Source organism: Nycticebus coucang, chromosome 3 (assembly GCF_027406575.1).
Source record: "Nycticebus coucang isolate mNycCou1 chromosome 3, mNycCou1.pri, whole genome shotgun sequence".
NCBI classification, from domain to species: Eukaryota; Metazoa; Chordata; class Mammalia; order Primates; family Lorisidae; genus Nycticebus; species Nycticebus coucang.
The window spans coordinates 76,683,017-76,704,368 of NC_069782.1; the positions used below are offsets into that span (position 1 = coordinate 76,683,017).

Below are 21,352 nucleotides of genomic sequence, written 5' to 3' on the forward strand. Positions count from 1 at the left end.
AGGTATCTGGCACAAAATGTGCTCATTCAGGAACAATATAATGACTACCTGCTATGAGCCAGGTACAGTTCTAACCCCCTGGGAATGATGAATGAAGAAAACAAAAATCCCTGCTCTTGTGGAGCTTAAGAAAACAGTGTAGAAGGAGACTGAAGATTTTCTCTAGTGGTCTCAGAACTCTGAATATGTGTCTTCAAAGGATGTTTGTGAGAGTTTCAAAACTACAAACGAGGTTTACTAAGAAATAATATATCCAATTTGCTCCAGTTTTCTTAATGCTCTGGGGCTCTTTTCAGCTTTACTAGTTTTGTGTCCCCACAGAACAAGAGCATCTCACAGCCTCAGGAAAGTTAACAGCGATAGCATCCAGACAAAATCAGACAGAGGAAGCAAATGGCAACACTGGAACGGCCCTGCCAAATGAAATTACACGTCTGGCTTACACATACTCAGTAAATAATACCAACAAACAGAACAAAGAACCAAAGACCCTTTGTTCTGCTTTCCATGCATTTTTCCATCCTATGAGAAGTTAAAAGGTCTTTCCAGAATGAATGCTTACAGCAGAAAGAATTGAGGTGGCTTCTGAAAACACTACTTCCTCCAGAAAATAGCAGGAGAACCTGCAGCTGTGCTCACTCAAATTATGAACAAAGTTGTCTTTCTCAGGATTTTCCAGAGCCATAACTGCATAATTTAAAATTAAATGGGCAGTACTATGTCAGTAAAAAATATCTTTCACATCAAGAGTAATAGGTATTATTTTTAAAAGATAATTTATATATGTAAATGCTTATTGGCTTAAGAATACTTTTCACAATTTCAAGAACAGTTTTGTTAGACACAAAGTATATCCTAGAAAATGGAATTGACCCGCTCAGCTCCACTGGCTGGAAACCTCAACAGTAAGGCAACCTTGAGAAACTCCGGGTTCTACACATATTTGTTCTGTAAGGCCTAACGACACCCGCATTCAGTGAGAAACCAGGCACTGCTAACAAGGCTCTTCTCCTACCTGAAGCTTCATTTTCCAACAAGAACGCATCAGTGTGTCCTCAGCACGGCTCTTTGCTGCTGCATGGTCCCTGTGCTCCACGCTGGGGGATGAGCTCTGTCTGCACAGCAGCTGCCGCCCTACAGCAGCCAGCAGAAGCACATGGTTGGTTGTTGCAGCTGGACTTGTGAGGGCTTGCTGAAGCCCTGGGCATAACACTCCTGCGATCAAACTGGACTACTTCCTCCAGCTGATTTCCAAGGAATGAGGTAGTGAATGAATAATTCATGACAAGTCCATTCCAGAAACCAATTTCTCTTTTGCTCTATGGTCTCCCCACAGCAATCTGCAAGGTAAAGATTCTAAGCCATAGTGGATGGCATGCAAGAAACACAAGTTCAGTTTTCTTTCCAGTCAATGACAGTAAATGTTACTGGATCTGTTCGTTTTTCTTGCATGCTAGCCTCTCACTCAGACTTACTTAGCGATTAAAAAAAATAGTAATAGAAAAGGTAAATGATTAACCACAGATGTCTGACCAAAAAGAAAGATTTCTTTCTCCATAGAACCAGCCCTAGGTAGTGGGAACTGGTTGTAGAAAAAGTAGCAATTTGCTTGCTCTGTGATCAGCAGGTCAGTATTTACATTTAGCAAAAGATCTGCAAACCAAAGAAAATCATCACTGGGTGGGGGAGGGGAGCGCTGAGTAGCAATGCCAGGAAACAAAAGCTTCAAAGGGGAATTTTCGGATTCAGGCTATAAATAAATCTTTCATCCCTTTGGTATTCTTCTAGGAAGCACATGAACATTAATTTTCACCCGTTTGTCAATGCTTACATGCTTCCAAATGAGTGATGTCTGAAGTCATTGATTCTCTGGAACTTAAAAACATAATTCTAAAAGGAGCTTGAACCCATGAATGGAAAGCCCATACTCCTACCATCCAGCTCCACCTCTAGGAAGCCCAGTCACTTGTAATGTTCTCCAGTTGTTTTACACACCCGTCAGTTTTTCCTAACTGCTTCATTCTTTATTTTTCCTCTGCACCCTGTAAATATTTCAAGGTTTTGCTGTTGAGTAATTTAATTTTTCAGTCGTGAGTATTCTGTTCCTAGCTGCTTCTAAGTTATTTGTTAGTTCTGAAAACTGATTGTCTCCTTGGCTCTGTATTTTATTGTTTTTACTTCATTCTGTTGTTTTATCACTTCTGAGCTTATGTTCTATAAAATTCAAATTCTTACTAAGCTATTCCACAGTACTCAAGAATTCTCTTTTTTGAAGGGAGATCATGATTTCTTCCAGAAGAGACTGCATCCTTCCTCACACACTCAGCCATTCTCTGTCTGTCCTGCTATGTGTACAGAGGCCTGGCCATGTCTTCTCAGTGATTCATGATTCACAGGACATTCTGTCCAGCCCTTCTTTGTGTGGTACTGTGTTGTCTAGGGGAATCCTCCCCCTTCCAACTAGATCATGAACTGGTGCTGGGGGTGGAGGATCATGGAGTGTGGGCAAGGACACAGAAACCAGCTTCTACTGGAAGCCCTGACTCTGCTCTCTCCTCCCAGGGATGTTCCTTTCATCTTAGCTTCTTTTAAATGCCTCAGTGTCTTATGAGATTTCATGTCCATCAGAAAGAGTCAGTCCAGACTGTTCTCCTCTGCCTTTCCATTCATAATCCTTTCCCTCCATACCCTGACTATCCTCTCCTCCACCCCATCCCGAGTGAGAAGGGAGCCCTATAACATGCAGCTCAGGATGTGCCCCTTCTTCCACTTCCTATTCCCCAAAGAGACTTGTCTCCTTGACGTCCCCTTCTGCTGTGCAATCCAGGTCCTGATGAAAACCATCAGCACTACAGCTGATTACTCATTATTCTACCTTTCTCTACTTCCATCCCAGCCCAGGAACACTAAAATAGTGATCTCCAGTATGTTTTCCTTGTTATCAGAGAGAAGCACTCAGGGAGGGGTTCCACTCCCTTAGAATTCCCAGTGCTCCTGCCAGTACTGCCTAGACCCACCCACTCTCCCGCCACAGCCATCAGTATTTTTTCAGTATTTTGCTTATTGTCCTTTTCTCTCATAGCGCATCCGTACAGTATAAGGTTAAGAATGTCACTGATACTTTAATTTGATGAATTTACATCACATGCCTATATCAAAACATCACATGTACCCTATAAAGATATATAACTATTATGTACTCATAATAATTAAAAATTAAATAAAAATTAAAAAAACAGGAAGGAGGCAAGATGGCTGACTGAAGCCAGCTTTCCACAGAGGCTCCCAGACAGAAGGAGAGTAAAGGACAGAAATTTAGCAAGTAACCTGGTGTATTAGAGCTGCACCAAGAGACAAGGTTGAAGAACACACACCAACCCTGCTGAGGCGAGCTGCAACCCCAAGGATACAAACAAAAGATGGCCAAGATGTCAGAAATCATATTCAGAATTTAGATTGCAAACAAGATTAACAGAATGGAGGAAAAGTTGGAATTAGAAATTCCACAAGCAATTCAAAGTTGTCTCAAGAATTCAACAAATTTAAAGCTAAAATCACCAAATATTTTGACACATTGAAGCAAGAATTTGCAGCCCTCAAAGATCTGAAAAACACAGTAGAATCCTGCATTAATAGACTGGAGCAAGCAGAAGAAAGAATTTCTGACACTGAACACAAAGCTTTAGAACGCTCCCGAACTCTCAAAGAGGAAGAGAAATGGAGAGCAAAAATGGATCATTCTCTCAGAGAGCTCTGTGATAATTCGAAGAAGGGTAATATCCGCCTCATTGGAATCCCTGAAAGTGATGAAGTGGCTTCACAAGGCACAGAGGCTCTTCTCCATGAAATTATGAAAAGAGAATTTTCCAGACATGCCAAGAGATTCTGAAATTCAGATAGCAGACAGTTTCAGAACTCAGAACGACTCAACCCAAATAAGATATCATCCAGGCACATCATAATTAACTTTACTAAAGTTAATATGAAGGAGAAAATTCTGAAAGCAGCCAGACGTAAGAACACCATAACCTATTCAAAGGGAAGAATACTAGAAGGACTACAGATCTCTCTGCTGAAATCTTTCAAGCCAGAAGAGGGTGGTCATCGACTTTTAATCTCCTAAAACAAAATAACTTTCAACCCAGGATCCTGTATCCAGCTAAACTGAGTTTCATTTATGATGGAGAAATTAAATACTTTAATGACATTCACATCTTGAAGAAATTTGCCATAACTAAACCATCTCTTCAGGATATTCTCAGACCTATCCTCCATAAAGACCAGCATAATCCTTTACCACAAAAGTAAACTCACTCAGAAACTTTTGATCAAACTCCAACTTCCACAGTGGCAAAAGCATTAAAAATGTCCACTGAACTTTTGAAAAACTCAATACCCAAAATTTTACCAGGCTTATCAGTATTCTCCATTAATGTGAATGGCTTAAACTGTCCTCTAAAGAGGCAGAGGTTGGCTGACTGGATACAAAAACTCAGGCCAGATATCTGCTGCATACAAAAAATCCCATGTTACCTTAAAAGATAAATGTAAACTCAGGGTGAAAGGATGGTCATCCATATTTCAGGCAAATGGAAATCAGAAAAAGCAGGTGTTGCAATTCTATTTGCAGATACAATAGGCTTTAAACCAACAAAAGTAAGGAAGGATAATAATGGTCACTTTGTATTTGCTAAGGGTAATACTCAATATGATGAGCTTTCAATTATTAATATTTATGCACCCAACCAGAATGCGCCTCAATTTATAAGAGAAACTCTAACAGACATGCAACGTGATTTCCTCCAGCTCCATAATAGTCGGAGATTTTAATACTCTTTTGGCAGTGTTGGATAGATCCTCCAATAAGAAGCTGAGCAAAGGAATTTTAGATTTAAACCGAACCATCCTAAGAGGGAAATTTATAGCACTGCAAGCCTTCCTCAAGAGAATGGAAACAGAGGAAGTTAACAACTTAATGGGACATGTCAAGCAACTGAGAAAGGAAGTACATTCCAACCCCAAACCCAGTAGAATAAAAGAAATAACCAAAATTAGGGCAGAATTAAATGAAATTGAAAACAAAAGGATTATACAACAGATGAATAAATCAAAAAGTTGCTTTTTGGGGCTCCCCACAGGCCTCCCTGGCCGAGCAGACACAGGCCGCGGCGGCGAGGCACGTCCCTGGGGCCTGGGCAGCAGCCCACTCCGTGGACTCCGGGCTGTCGCCAGCTCCTGCCCCCAGGGAGAAGGAGCCCAATGGGCAGGTTCAAGTGTGAGCAGCGGCGGGCCAGGGCGCGGGCTCCTCCCCGCCAGTGGGCCCGGCCACGGCTCTTGGTGCTGAGCAGTGCGGCGGCGGGCACCCACCTCCTCAATGGGTAACCAGCTCGGCGGGGTCAGCTTCCACGAGCCCACCACCATGGAGGACTGTGACTCCATTTGGCAGACAGACTCGGAGTCCGAGCCCAAGCCCAAGGAGCCAGGGAGCAGTTGCAAGTGCTGGGGTGGGAGCCCGAGCCACCTGGGCGCTCCCCGGACCCAGCCAGCCCCACGCCAGACGAGGAGGCCGAGGCGGCGGGCGGCGAGCAGGGTAGTGATTCCACTGAAGCAACTGCCAAACCAAAGTGAAGTTTTTTTGTTTTTTTGTTTTTGTAGAGACAGAGTCTCACTGTACTGCCCTGGGGTAGAGTGCCGTGGCGTCACACGGCTCACAGCAACTCTTGGGCTTATGCGATTCTCTTGCCTTAGCCTCCCGGGCAGCGGGGACTACAGGCGCCTGCCACAAAGCCCAGCTATTTTTTGTTGTTGTTGTTGTTGTTGCAGTTTGGCCGGGGCTGGGTTTGAACCCACCACCCTCGGCATATGGGAACGGTGCCCTACTCACTGAGCCACAGGCGCCGCCCCAGAAGTGAAGTTTTTATGCTGAGAGGGATTTGTACAAATATCGACACCAGTATCCAGTAAGAAACGTCAAAGATATTCTATATCAAAATGATCTGAGCAATCTTCGTTTTTATAAGAACAAGATTCCATTTAAGCCAGATGGTGTTTATACTGAAGAAGTTCTAAATAAATGGAAAGGAGATTATAAAAAACTGGAGGACAAACACACTTACATCCAATGGCTTTTTCCCCTGAGAGAACAAGGCTTGAACTTTTATGCTAAAGAACTAACTACGTATGAAATCGAGGAATTCAAAAAAACAAAAGAAGCAATTAGAAGATTCCTCCTGCCTTATAAAATGATGTTAGAATTTTTTGGAATAAAACTGACTGATAAAACTGGAAATGTTGCTCGGGCTGTTAACTGGCAGGAAAGATTTCAGCATCTAAATGAGTCACAGCACAACTACTTACGAATCACCAGTATTCTGAAAAGCTTTGGTGAGCCTGGACATGAAAGTTTTAAATCTCCTCTTGTAAAATTTATTCTTCATGAGGCTCTCGTAGAAAATACAATTCCTAATATTAAGCAGAGTGCTCTGGAGTATTTTGTTTATACGATTAGGGACAAGACGAGAAAGGAGAAAGCTCCTGCGGTTTGCCCAGAAACATTACACACCTTCAGAGAATTTTATCTGGGGACCACCCAGAAAAGAACAGTCAGAGGGAAGCAAGGCCCAGAAGATGCCTGCCCCTCCGGCCTCTACTGGTCATAGCAGTCAAACTTCTATGCATAAAAAATCCAAGGACTCCAAAAATTCCTCCTCAGCTGTTCATTTAAATAACAAAACGGTTGAAGAAAAAAAAGTGGCACCAAAAGAGCCAGGGGAAGAGAAAGAAAGGTCCAACCCTGAGCCCAGCAGTGAAGATACCAAGCTGAGAGACACAGAGAACAGAGGTGCTGAAACTTTGAATTCTCAACCTGAAAAACAGTCACTCATCCCACAGAACAAAAGGAGAGTACACCTCCTTCTGAAAAAGATGAAGAAGGTGAAAGTCATAGCAGAGACTCTGAAGCTTCTGGAAACGCAAATTATCATGATGTTGCAGTATTACAGTGACTTATCAGAAAACCCACAGGCCGGTTTAGGTAAGGGAGGAAAACAACTACTGTATTATTTATCCTAAAGAACAACAATGAGATCCATTCAGATGTTAGCCATCTGTGTGTAATTTATGTTGTACGCATTTTGTTGTCATTTGTTTTTTATTTTGGATGACAATGAACTGACTATTTCAATAAGAAGTTTTAAGACAAGACCCAATAAAATGATTGTATTCTGTAAAAAAAAAAAAAAAAAAAAGTTGATTTTTTTGAAAAGGTCAATAAAATAAACATTTGGATAACCTAACCAGGAAAAAAAGAGTAAAATCTCTAATTTCATCAATCAGAAATGACAAAGACGAAATAACAACATACTCCTAAGAAATTCAAAATATCCTTAATGAATATTACAAGAAACTTTATTCTCAGAAATATGTAAATCTGAAGGAAATTGACCAATACTTGAAAGCATGTCACCTTCTAAGACTTAGCCAAAATCAAGTGGAAATGTTGATTCCAACAGGTGCATATCAAGTTCTGAAATAGCATCAACCATACAAAATCTCCCTAAAAAGAAAAGACCGGGACCAGATGGCTTCACGTCAGAATTCTACCAAACCTTTAAAGAGGAACTAGTACCTATATTACTCGACTCAACCTGTTCCAAAATATAGAAAAAGAAGGAAGACTACCTAACACGTTCTATAAAGCAAACATCACCCTGATCCCCAAACCAGGAAAAGACCCAACAAGAAAAGAAGTATAGACCAATATCCCTAATGAATATAGATGCAAAAATATTAAACAAGATCCTAAGAAACAAAATGCAGCAACACATCAAACAAATTATACACCATGACCAAGTGGGTTTTATCCCAGGGTCTCAAGGCTGGTTCAATATACATAAATCTATACATGTAATTCAGCACATAAACAAATTAAAAAACAAAGACCATCTGATTCTCTCAATTGATGCAGAAAAAGCTTTTGATAATAACCAGCACCGCTTCATGATCAGAACACTTAAGAAAATTGGTATAGAAGGAACATTTCTTAAACTATCGATAGAGGCCATTTACAGCAAACCCACAGCCAATATCATATTGAATGGAGTTAAATTGAAATCATTTCCACTCAAATCAGGCACCAGACAACGTTGCCCATTGTCTCCACTGCTCTTTAACATTGCAATGGAAGTTTTAGCCATTGCAATTAGGGAAGAAAAGTTTGATCTCTTCTCATCCATATAGGGTGAGAAGAGATCAAACTTTTACTCTTCGCAGACGATATGATTGTGTATCAGGAAAACACCAGGGATTCTACTACAAAACTCTTAGAGGTGATCAAGGAATACAGCAGCATCTCAGGATGCAAAATCAACATCCATAAATCGGTAGCCTTTATATATACCAACAATAGTCAAGCTGAAAGAACAATCAAAGACTCTATTCTGTTCACAGTAGTGTCAAAGAAGATGAAATACTGGGAGTTTATCTAACAAAGGACGTGAAAGATCTCTATAAAGAAAAATATGAAACTCTAAGAAAAGAAATAGCTGAAGATGTTAACAAATGGAAAAACATACCATGCTCATGGCTGCGAAGAATCAACATTGTTAAAATGTCCATACTACCCAAAGCAATATACAATTTTAATGCAATCCCTATTAAAGCTCCACTGTCATACTTTAAAGATCTTGAAAAATAATACTTCGTTTTATATAGAATTAGAAAAAACCTCGAATAGCCAAGACATTACTCAGAAATAAAAACAAAGCAGGAGGAATCACGCTACCAGACCTCAGACCATACTATAAATCGATAGTGATCAAAACACATGGTATTGGCACAAAAACAGAGAGGTAGATGTCTGGAACAAAATAAAGAACCAAGAGATGAACCCAGCTACTTATTGTTATTTGATCTTTGACAAGCCAATTAAAAACATTCAGTGGGGAAAAGATTCCCTATTTAACAAATGGTGCTGGGTGAACTGGCTGGCGCCCTATAGAAGACTGACCCACACCTTTCACCATTAACTAAGATAGACTCTCATTGGATTAAAAATTTAAATTTAATACATGAAACTATAAAAATACTAGAAGAAAGTGCAGGGAAAACTCCTGAAGAAATCAGTCTAGGCGAATATTTTATGAGGAGGACCCTCCTGGCAATTGAAGCAGCTTCAAAAATACACTGCTGGGACCTGATCAAACTAAAAAGCTTCTGCACAGCCAAGAACACAGTAAGTAAAGCAAGCAGACAGCCCTCAGAATGGGAGAAGATATTTGCAGGTTATGTCTCTGACAAAGGTTTAATATAGAACCCACAGAGAACTCAAACGTATAAGCAAGAAAAGAACAAGTGATCCCATCTCAGGCTGGGCAAGGGACTTAAAGACAAACTTCTCTGAAGAAGACAGGAGCATGGCCCACAGCCATATGAAAAAATGCTCATCATCCTTAATCATCTGAGAAATGCAAATCAAAACTACTTTGAGATATCATCTAACTCCAGTAAGATCAGCCCATATCACAAAATCCAAGACCAGAGATGTTGGCGTGGATGTGGAGAAAAGGGAACACTTCTACGCTGCTGATGGGAATGCAAATTAATACATTCCTTTTGGAAAGATGTTTGGAGAACACTAAGAAATCTAAAAATAGATCTGCCATTCAATCCTGTAATTCCTCTACTAGGTATATACCCAGAAGACCAAAAATCACATTATAACAAAGATATTTGTACCAGAATGTTTATTGCAGCCCTATTCATAATTGCTAAGTCATGAAAAAAGCCCAAGTGCCCATCGATCCACGAATGGATTAACAAATTGTGGTATATGTACACCATGGAATATTATGCAGCTTTAAAGAAAGATGGAGACTTTACCTCTTTCATGTTTACATGGATGGAGCTGGAATATATTCTTCTCAGTAAAGTATCTCAAGAATGGAAGAAAAAGTATCCAATGTACTCAGCCCTACTATGAAACTAATTTATGGCTTTCATATGAAAGCTATAACCCAGTTATAACCTAAGAATATGGCGAAGGGGGGAAGGGAGGGGAGGAGGATGGGCAGAGGGAGGGTGATTGGTGGGATCACACCTAAGGTGCATCTTACAAGGGTACATGTGAAACTTACTAAATGTAGAATATAAATGTCTTAACACAATAACTAAGAAAATGCCAGGAAGGCTATGTTAACCAGTATGATGAAAATGTCAAATGGTATATAAAACCAGTGTATGGTGCCCCGTGATTGCATTAATGTACACAGCTATGATTTAATAAAACAAATTAATAAAATAAATTAAAAAAACAATGATTCTGAGCCTCACCCTCTTAATTATTGGAAACTTTCATTTTTCTCATTGACCATCAGCTATTTTCTTTCTGAATTTGCTGCTGACATATTTCTGCCTTTTTATCTCTTTGCTGTATATAAAAGAATGGATATTTTGAAATTTGACATTATTCAGCCATCTTTGAACAGAAATCACACTATGTAAGAAAAGCAAAACACCAACAACTCTGATAACGCCTCATCAAAAATAGTTCTAACTCAAAAGACTGATGGCATAATAGACGTCCAAACAGCAGCATTTTAACAACATGTCTATAGTGAATATTATTGGTTGTTTATATACTGATCTTCCCTTTTCTCTGCCTCAACCAAACCCTGATTCTCTTCCCTAATCTGTCTCTCCAGTTACCATGTGTCTCAGGGAAAAATCATCCTTTGTCTCTGGAGTAGGCTGCCTGGCAAGAGCCTAATTCATGAGGCTTTTAGAAATAAGATCTACTGGAGGTATCTGAGAAATATCTCCCCACCCTTAGAGAAAGCAACAAGAAGCTTCTCTTCTTCTCTTTCCACACACAAAGCTGAATGGAAAGCTTTGACATGACCATTGGCAGAAACGTGATTGAAGATGAAGCAGGCCCTGTGAATGGTAGAACAGTCAGAACTTGGATCCTTAAGTTGTATCTGATACTGGATCGACCATCCCTGAAGCCCACCATGCCCTATTATATTGGCACCCTCTTTCTTCTACGAGCTAGTACAGTTTTTTATTATTAACGCCAAGTTGGGTTGGCTATTCTGTTACTTGCACCTGAAAGCATCTTAACAGCTCTTAGACTATGCCCTCATAATATTACCACAATAACTGCCGTGTGAGTTGTATTTAATTTACACTAGTTTTGAACCTGGGGCCTCATGAAGCATATATAACTCACATATCTCTTGCACACTTACTGCTACACTACAAAAAAATTTTTTTTCCTTGGCACCACAGTGTTTTATTAGGTTAAGAGATGTGTGAGTTACATGTGCTTTGTGAGACCCCAGGCTCAAAACTAGCATAAATTAAAATACAACTCATAAGGCAGTTAATGTGTTTGACCTAATAAAACACTGGCCACAAGGAAAATAATGTTTTTCTAGTGTGACAGTCAGCCTGTTAAATCCTCTTATGTTAACAGGTGCATTTTTTCAAATTAATGTAAAGCTTCAAATGAATTATTAAAAATCACGTGTGACTCCGAAAAATCAAAGATTCTCAGAATTAACAGAGACATAAAGATCATCTAGTCCAACTCAATCCAGAGCCTAAAACCTATACTATGGCAGGCCCTGCTGTTTCTCCTCATCATGCCCAGAGCGCTTTCAAGCCACTTCCCAAAGCAGCCAATTCTACTGTCCCTGCTAGAAAACGTATCCTTATTACTGTCAGGATCATTCTTTGGCCTGAAGTACAACAGGAACAATGGATGGTAAAAGCAAATTACAAGGAAGCCAAACAGTTTGGCAGAGTCTGGCAGCAGCAGTGAGGAGCATGGCATGAACAAGCCACAACACGGACACCACATTTCCCTGGAGTACTGGTTAGTTGACAACAGAGTGGTGAATCCACTGGCACTGAGCCAATCCACAAGTTACTAAAATTCTTTCTTATGGAGTGCACATGTGAACTGTTCCACCCCCCGTTACAGGGCCTCTTTCCACTCCCCATCTCAAGGATGATAATATGAACAAATGTAAAAGGAGACCCTCTTCTCTAAGAAGGGCTGATTACTACTGTAAGTAACTAAAGTTCACAAGGAAAGATGGACATGTAGTGCCCTTTCCATTTTCCTCTATGCCTTGATGAAATGACTCTATGTTCTCTATTGTCCTTAGCAGACAGGTTTGGGTGAATAAATATCACACATGTAATGCAGCCAAGGATTTTCAACATTTTTTCATGACAAACATCAGACAAGCATAAGGGACTGCTAGGCAATATTAATTCTATGTGACAAACTAACCCTCTAATTTTAAGATAATCACAATCTTAGTTATGTTTCTTGTACACTTTAAGTTAGGAGTCACAATTTTTGAATTATCACTTTATTTTCTCTATTGCCTCTTAACTATTATCATCTAATCCTCTTTTTAAAAATATCTCTATGCTCTGGGTTTAAAATTCTCACTGCCAATCAGTCAGAAAGATCTCAAAATGAACTTAAGTGAGGGACTCTACCAAACAAATGCAAATATTGTAACCTAGTTGTTTGTACCCTCACATTTACCTGAAATTAAAAAACAAAACCTACATAAGTACTGGTGAAGGTATTTCTCCCAAAGAGTAGCCTCCCTGGTAGCTGGAACAACAGGTGACGAACTCACACCATATTGCAGATATCTCATAAAAAATTCTTATTGCTCTTGGGTGCCTGAGGTGAGAGGCCTGACTATAGAGGGCCAGGCTTTCATAAGAATTCTACCTTAGGGTAAAATAATGGTTGCTGAGAACATCATTCCAACCTTCAGAAGAAATCTGCATTAAAGCTGGACTGCTCCAGAGTATTTCTGATTCTATGACTACAGTGCCATATGAAATATAGAAAAGAAGAGCTCCAAATGAGAAAGAATGCAATTTGTAGGTTGACTGCATGTGTATTCTCCCATTGCTGACATTCCCACCAAGACCTTAGAACTCTTTTTTTTTTTTTATAATTGTTGGGGATTCACTGAGGGTACAATAGACCAGGTTACACTGATTACATTTCTTAGGTAAAGTCCCTCTTGCGATTGTCTCTTGCCCCCAAAAGGTGTGGCACACACCAAGACCCCACCCCCCTGCCTCCTTCCCTCTCTCTGCTCTTCCTTTCCCCACCCCTCCCTCCTTCCTTCTCCTTGCTCTCCCCTTCCCCCACCCCCACTGTGTCCTAAATTGTCATTAATTGTCCTCATATCAAAATGGAGTACATAGGATTCATATTTCTCCATTCTTGTGATGCTTTACTAAGAATAATGTCTTCCACTTCCATCCAGGTTAATACAAAGGATGTAAAGTCTCCATCTTTTTTAATAGCTGAATAGTATTCCATGGTGTACATAAACCACAGCTTGTTGTTTTTTTTTTAATTTTTTTTTTTTTATTGTTGGGGATTCATTGGGGGTACAATAAGCCAGGTTACACTGATTGCAATTGTTAGGTGGGCATTTAGGCTATTTCCACATTTTGGCGATTGTAAATTGAGCTGCAATAAACAGTCTAGTACAAGTGTCCTTATGATAAAAAGGATTTTTTTCCTTCTGGGTAGATGCCCAGTAATGGGATTGCAGGATCAAATGGGAGGTCTAGCTTGAGTGCTTTGAGGTTTCTCCAGACTTCCTTCCAAAAAGGTTGTACTAGTTTGCAGTCCCACCAGCAGTGTAAAAGTGTTCCCTTCTCTCCACATCCACGCCAGCATCTGCAGTTTTGAGATTTTGTGATGTGGGCCATTCTCACTGGGGTTAGATGGTATCTCAGGGTGGGTTTTGATTTGCATTTCTCTAATAGATAGGGATGAAAAACATTTTTTCATATGTTTGTTAGCCATTCGTCTGTCTTCTTTAGAGGAGGTTCTATTCATGTCTCTTGCCCATTGATATATGGGATTGTTGGCTTTTTTCATGTGGATTAATTTGAGTTCTCTATAGATCCTAGTGATCAAGCTTTTGTCTGATTCAAAATACGCAAATATCCTTTCCCATTGTGTAGGCTGTCTATTTGCTTTGGTTGTTGTCTCTTTAGCTGTGCAAAAGCTTTTCAGTTTAATTAAGTCCCATTTGTTTATTTTTGTTGTTGTTGCAACTGCTATGGCAGTCTTCTTCATGAAGTCTTTCCCCAGGCCAATATCTTCCAGTGTTTTTCCTATACTTTCTTGGAGGATTTTTATTGTTTCATGCCTTAAATTTAAGTCCTTTATCTATCTTGAATCAATTTTTGTGAGTGGGGAAAGGTGTGGGTCCAGTTTCAGTCTTCTACATGTGAATATCCAGTTCTTCCAACACCATTTATTGAATAGGGAGTCTTTTCCCCCAAGGTATGTTCTTGTTTGGTTTATTGAAGATTAGGTGGTTGTAAGATAGTTAGTTTCATTTCCTGGTTTTCTATTCAATTCCAAATGTCTATGTCTCTATTTTTTGTGCCAGTACCATGCTGTCTTGACCACTATGGCTTTGTAGTAAATCCTAAAATCTGGTATAGCTGATGCCCCAGCTTTATTTATATTACTAAGAAGTGCCTTAGCTATACGGGCGTTTTTCTGGTTCCATACAAAACGCAGAATCATTTTTTCCAAATCTTGAAAGTACAATGTTGGTATTTTAATAGGAATGGCATTGACTAGGTAGCTTGCATTGGAAAGTATAGACATTTTAACAATGTTGATTCTTCCCAGCCATGAGCATGGCATGTTCTTCCATTTGTTAATATCCTCTGCTATTTCCTTTCTGAGGATTTCATAGTTTTCTTTATAGAGGTCCTTCACCTCCTTCATTAGGTATATTCCTAGGTATTCCATTTTCTTTGAAACTATGGTGAAGGGAGTTGTTTCCTTAATTAGCTTCTCATCTTGACTGTTACTGGTGTATACAAAGGCTACTGACTTGTGGACATTGATTTTATATCCTGAGACATAACTGTATTTTTTAATGACTTCTAGGAGTCTTGTGGTTGAGTCTTTGGGATTCTCTAAGTATAAGATCATGTCATCAGCAAAGAGGGAGTTTGACCTCCTCTGCTCCCATTTGGATTCCCTTTATTTCCTTGTCTTGCCTAATTGTATTGGCTAGAACTTCCAGCACTATGTTAAATAGTAAAGGTGACAGAGGACAACCTTCTGTCACCAGTTCCAGTTCTAAGTGGAAAAGCTTTCAGTTTTACTCCATTCAGTAAAATATTAGCTGTGGGTTTGTCATACATAGCTTCAATCAGTTTCAGAAATGTGTCAACTATGCCTATACTCTTCAGTGTTCTAATTAGAAAAGGATGCTGGATTTTATCGAATGCTTTTTCTGCATCTATGGAGAGGATCATACGAAGACCTTAGAACTCTTAAGACAACAGCAAGGGGAACAGGAAGAATAGGAAAGTACCAACAACCTACCTGTCTGCAGCTCACCCCATTTAAGGATGATCCCTGCCTGTACTGCTGCTCTGAAGAGGGACCTGATAAACTGCTGCTTCCCAGGATCTTTTAAACCTGCTCCCTCAAATGTTACACAATACTCTAGATGAGACACTTGGTTTGCTTTGGCCTGTAACAATATGCCTGAAAGGTCCTCTTAGGAAACTGGGACTTCCTCAACTTTCAAGAGATTGTCCAAGGGAGCACACCATGGATATTCATCAAACTTTTCCACATTATTTCATAATGCCAGGCAGGGCTGGCCTGGCCTGGTGATCCCAGCTCAGCAACAAACTGCACTCTGGTCACTGGCATGGTTTTCCATCTACAGCCCTCTTCTACCTTATTCATGCACATTCATGAGCATTCCCAAAGCTACAATATCTTGTCATTGCCCTATACCAGAATGTTGTAATAAAGCATGCATCATACACTAATTTAAAAGACTCAGGCTCCAAGCTATTGTACTTAGAGGACTGAGGACTTTTGTCAGTGCTACAAAAGAAGTGTCAAGGATCCCACTACTCTGAAAGTTCTAAGAGAGAGTTTGCACACACAAACACAAATACCAAAACCCATTTGCCAGATCTTACCAACTGCTATCTTTCTTTCCCTGCTCTTAAAATAAAAAATATAAATAGATGAGTTAAAATTTAACTTATCATCTATGAAAGATCAAGTCTGTCTTCATTCAAACACAGACAGCATGGATAGCATGTGGGTACCATCCTTTTGTTGATGAGTAAGATGTCATTCCAACCATAAGGAGTTCCTGCTCTGTTATAAGATATAAATAGGTAAACAACCAACAGGTAACAACTATGTGCCAACATTAAATAAATGCTGTATCAGAGATAAGACACTAGTTTCTCTTTCCCATATCCTCCCACTAACCCATTCATCTCACAAGGGAGACAGAACAAAAAGAGATACAGGGTAAGGTTTAGGAAGCCAGTAAGTAGACTACTGCAATAATCTAGATCAAAAGTCAGCAAACTTTTTCTGTTAAAGGGCCAGAGAGTAAATATTTCAGGCTTTGCAAGTCCTAGATTCTGTTATAACAACTCAATTCTGCTGTTGCACAAAGGTAGTCACAATCAAATGAGCATGGCTCTATTCCAATGAGACTGTCAACGCTGAAATTTAAACTTCCTATCATTTTCATGTATCATGTAATACTCTTTTGACTTTTTTTTCAACCATTTAAATATGTAAAAACCACCAGGCATGGTGGCTTAAGCCTTTAGTCCCAGCCACTCAGGAGCATGAAGCAGGAGAATCATTTGTGCCCAGCAGTTTAGGGCTACAAGGAGCTATGTTCGTGCCTGGGTGACAGAGCTAGATCTAAAAAAGAATAAAAATTTTAAAGAAGGAGGGAAAGTGAAAAACATTTTTAACTCATAAAACAGCTCGTAAAAAACAGCAATGACTTGGATTTGACCCATGAGCTATAACTTGCCAACCCCTGACCTAGACCAACTGCCTGAAATGGAGAAGTAGCACCATGGTAGAAAGAAGGGGTGGACAACAGAAGACGTTTTAGAGATAGAATCAAGTAAGTCTTATTGGTGAGTGGGGTGCTGAGGGCAAGGAAGTCAAAGGTAATGCTCCAGTTTATAGCCCAGATGACTCCTTAGTAGTGTCAGGAATGAATACAAGAAAACCGCTCCTTTACCTGTGAAGGACAACTGCATCCAGACTGCTCCACTGCCCAGGCGACAAGACACTGCAGCCCAACACAGGGGTCTCAGTCCGTGGACTCAGGAGCAGTCAGCCAGGGTTCAAATCTCACTTCCATCAGTTACCAAATACCTAACCTTTCTGATCAAACCATAAAATGGTCCTACCAACAACAGTAATACCTATCTCAAAACAGCACTGTGAGGATTCGTTTTAATGAATTAACATACAGAAAATCCTTGGATGGGGCCCGGAACATAGCAAATGACATATGCATTAGCCATTATTAGGAATAAAAAGCTATTTTTAATTCACAAATATAAGTTACAGAAGTAATTTATAAATACCTTATGTGGGCCTACTTAAATGTAGTAAAACCCACAGTATTCATAGTAACAAACATTCTTAAACATTTAAGAAATCTGATATACCAAGTTAAGTTCCATTAATGGTGAAAAAAAAAATCTACGCTGAAGTAGTACTGGTTAAGATAAAAAGTGTAAACAAAGTTATGTGTGGTTCGGGGCAAATCAAAGTCCAACTTAAGACTCAGAATAGGACAAAGGTCTAAAATAGGTGTCAGGTAGAATTCTGGCTTGGGCTAGTCATAGATTCTGTTATAACTACTGCAGATTTCTGGGGGACTCAACCATGCACATTTGTCTTGTTCTAAGTACTTAGCTGGTCTATGAATTCCATTCCACCACATGTGAAAGAATGTGGAGTAAATACCAAGGTGATGTTAAAACTTGCTGCAGTTACTGTTATTGCTAAAAACGTATCAGTCTGACAGTAAGAATAAAACGTCATGTTTTATTAGGAGATAAAAAGCAAAGTACTTTATGAGGACTAAATATAACTTGAATAAATATTTCATGATATGGTTTGATAAAAAGAGGCATTAACTACTTTGTTGAATGATACACATTTCATCTGAAAGAAATCATAAAATATTTTTATCTTCATGTTTTACCTGTAGTATCATGAATAACTTCTGTTCAAAGGCATATTACTTCCTAGCTAATGATCCCTCTTAGCAACTAAAGATGTGAACAGCTAAAAAATTAGCCCATCTTTAAATAAGCTAAACTTTTTAGAAAACTGTTTTCATTACTTGAGACTCACTTTGCTTTGTTTTCAAGGCCCTTTCCCTCAAAAGCTCTTTACAAAAGACAAGTTGATGGGGGAACAAAGAGAAGAAGTCACTTTTATCAATCTGTCTGAATTTAGAATGTGCCAAAACACCCTACTTTTGAAGCTTTCTAAATAAGACAGGAAAAGGTAAACTGCCTAGGCAGGTACACCGTAATTTGATAAATCAGTAAAAAGAGGATTCCCCAAAAGCAATAATTCCAAGTATCCCTTTGTTTGATGACCTGATTTTATTCTCTAGGGCAATGCAGCATAGTAAAATTAAGGGGAAGACCTTTCTTCTTCACAGCAAAAGTCTAGCTGCTGTGTGAGGAGATCTGGTTAGACAACTACTGTAAGCAGTTTTAGGTTCAAGTGTATATTGTACAAGGAAGGTAAAGATCCAAAAATTGATTCCTTAAAAGTGCCCATACTTTAGTGCCCTCTGGAAGTCTGCTCATGTCTCCCTATGGTCTGAAGGTTTGTTCCCCACCCCACAAATTCAAATGATGAAACTTAATTCCCTATGTGATAGTACTAAGAGACAGTGCCTTTGGGTGAGGAAAGTGATCAAGTCAGGAAGGATTTTTACAACCTAAAGTGCCATCTACAAGAAACAGGCCCTCACTGAAGGGGAATCTGCCAGTACCTTGATCTTACACTGCCCAGAACTGTGAGCAATAAATTTCTATTGTTTATAAATTACCTGGTCTAAGGTATTTTGTTATAGCAACCTGAATGGACTGACATACATAGCTATACCAGAGTGAAGAGTATTCTTTAATATGTCAGGGAAGAAAGGTCAACAAGAGACTGAATGAGCCACAAATTTGCAAACACATTAATATACAGACATTTGATAGCACAACTTTTACAAAAAACCTAAACAAGGAAAAGAGTCTCCTAAAATGCAACACAAAGTAAATGCAATTTTAGTCACAACTTCCATTTTAGACATTCTGCTAACATGATGGGTCAGAAATAATCATCAGTGATTAGAAACAACCATATTTTAAAAACAGAACTCTATTTCAACAACTGTGCATAAACAATAACCAATGTTTACCTAAGATAACAAAGAATCTGAAATCAGATGTAAAAGTATATGAATACGTAGGAAGTGTTACATGACATTGGCTTTTAAACTGTTTATTGTGTACTGTTTATCATTGTTTTCTATACTTCTGGCTTTACCTCACATATAACAAGCATATTCAAACTCTGACTTTGAAAAGCTTTAAATCTATAAGATTTAAATCTATGAGATAAACAAATAAATCTATGAAAAAGCTGAAAGCACAATGAATATCTGTATGTTCTTCACTCAGATCCATCAATTGTAAAATTTACCACATTTCTTTTCTCTCTTTCTCTGATATACACACTCTGATGTATAAAATTAGCTGTAATTCTGTAAGTATCATCTAATCTATAGACAATATTCAAATTTCCCAGTTGTCAAAAAGAAACCCCACACAATTTAGAGTTATTTTTTTTCCGAACAGGTTCCATCAAGGTTTACATATTACATTTAGTTATATCTTGTTAGCCTCATTAAATCTTTTTTTTTTTTTTTTTTTTGAGACAGAGTCTATGTCGCCCTTGGTAGAGCACTGTTGTATCACAGCTCACAGCAATCTCCAACTCTTGAGCTTAAGCAATTCTCTTGCCTCAGCCTCCCAAGTAGCTGGGACTATAGGCACCTGCCACAACGCTTGGCTATTTTTTAGTTGCAGTTGTCATTGTTGTTTGGCAGGCCCTGGCTGGGTTTGAACCTGCCAGCTCCAGTGTATATGGCTAGCACCCTAGCCACTGGGCTACAGGCACCGAGCCAGCCTCATTAAAGCTTAAATAGTCCCTTCCACATTTCTATTTTTCATAATAAACAGTTTCTTACAGGGAGAGGTTCAATGTTCACATTTACCTCAAAAAATTATTATTATTGCCTCAAATTTAATGAAATAATTTTTCGAAAGTTATTATCAAAGTTCCCTTGTAAAAGGTTCTAGCCTAAGTGACTGAATCATATGTGAGATGACAACTACTATCTGAAGATGGGTGAGGGAGAGCCACTGAGGCCAGAAGGAAGATGGTGACACTCAGTGAGTGACCACCTCCCACAATCAGCCATTTCATCACCACCAGTTTCCAGGTAAGAAGGAGAAGCCCATCCAACTTCAGTAAGGATTCTAGGTCACACATGTACCGTATTTGCCATGTATAATGTGCTCCTATATATAATGTGCACCCATGTTTTTGGCCCAAATTTTTAAAGGAAAAAAACTATCATTTTTATTTTTTTAAAGGAGGACAGAAGTGGCCACCCAGCCTTGTCTCACTAAAGGTACGAGGCATGGAGCTGGCCACTGCAGAGAAACCGAGGGCAAGCACAGATGGCAGGGGACAGTAGCCCAGATGACCTGAGTCCCCGCCCGACCTCCCCTACCTGCCCCCAACATCCTCTCATTTCCTATTCCCACCCATGTCCGTCAGTGGGAATGTAGCCACAGCTACTCTGCTGAGAACCTTGGCAGATTTATTTCCCAGGAAGCTGGTGTGAGGGGCCAGGGTCAGCCTGCCTGCCCCAGGCTCTCAACAGCACAGCCCTGCCCTCACGGGGCTGTCTTGTCTCTCACTGGGCTGGCCCCATTCGGAAGCCCTTGGGACACGGCACTGAGGAAGAGCCTTCCCTGACGGCCCAGTGAAGTACACTGCAGTCACATTTCTGTTTAGTGAATGGACTGTAACCTCCTTGAGCTGTCCAGCCCTTGGGCACTCAATAATGTCAGAATCAATAACATCAGCCTTTCCCAAACCTGGAAATCCCACAAATCATCTGAGGGACTGGGCTAAAATGAGACTGCTGAACCATATCCAAATACAATGAATAAGCTCTCCAGGGGAAAGACCTGGGTATCTGTTCCATTAACAAGTGTCCTAGATGGTTCTTCCTATTGGCAAGTTTGGGAAAGTATACCAACTCAACAACTTGGGGGTTCAGACAAGTCATAGGCTCAAAATTATAACCTAAATGGTCACGTACTCCCAGGCTCTCATGCTGTGCTACCAGGTACCCACAGAGAGAGAAAGTTCATGGCAACTAAGGTCCAA

The 21,352-nt window shown here is 39.7% G+C and overlaps 1 protein-coding gene and 1 pseudogene across 11 annotated transcripts in view; one reads left to right on the plus strand and one right to left on the minus strand.

The window, feature by feature from the left end:
* MARCHF8 (membrane associated ring-CH-type finger 8) overlaps positions 1-21,352 on the minus strand; it is a 162,113-nt gene that overhangs the window by 60,852 nt on the left and 79,909 nt on the right. Inside the window, exon 4 of one of the 11 annotated variants that reach the window (XM_053582418.1) lies at positions 1,016-1,134. The exons of the other annotated variants lie outside the window; for them this stretch is intronic. Coding sequence (XP_053438393.1) covers positions 1,016-1,045 — 30 coding nt within the window. The 5' untranslated portion in view covers positions 1,046-1,134. The remainder of the gene's footprint in view (positions 1-1,015; positions 1,135-21,352) is intronic. 11 annotated transcript variants of the gene reach the window in all.
* LOC128580507 (opioid growth factor receptor-like protein 1) lies at positions 5,375-7,004 on the plus strand (annotated as a pseudogene).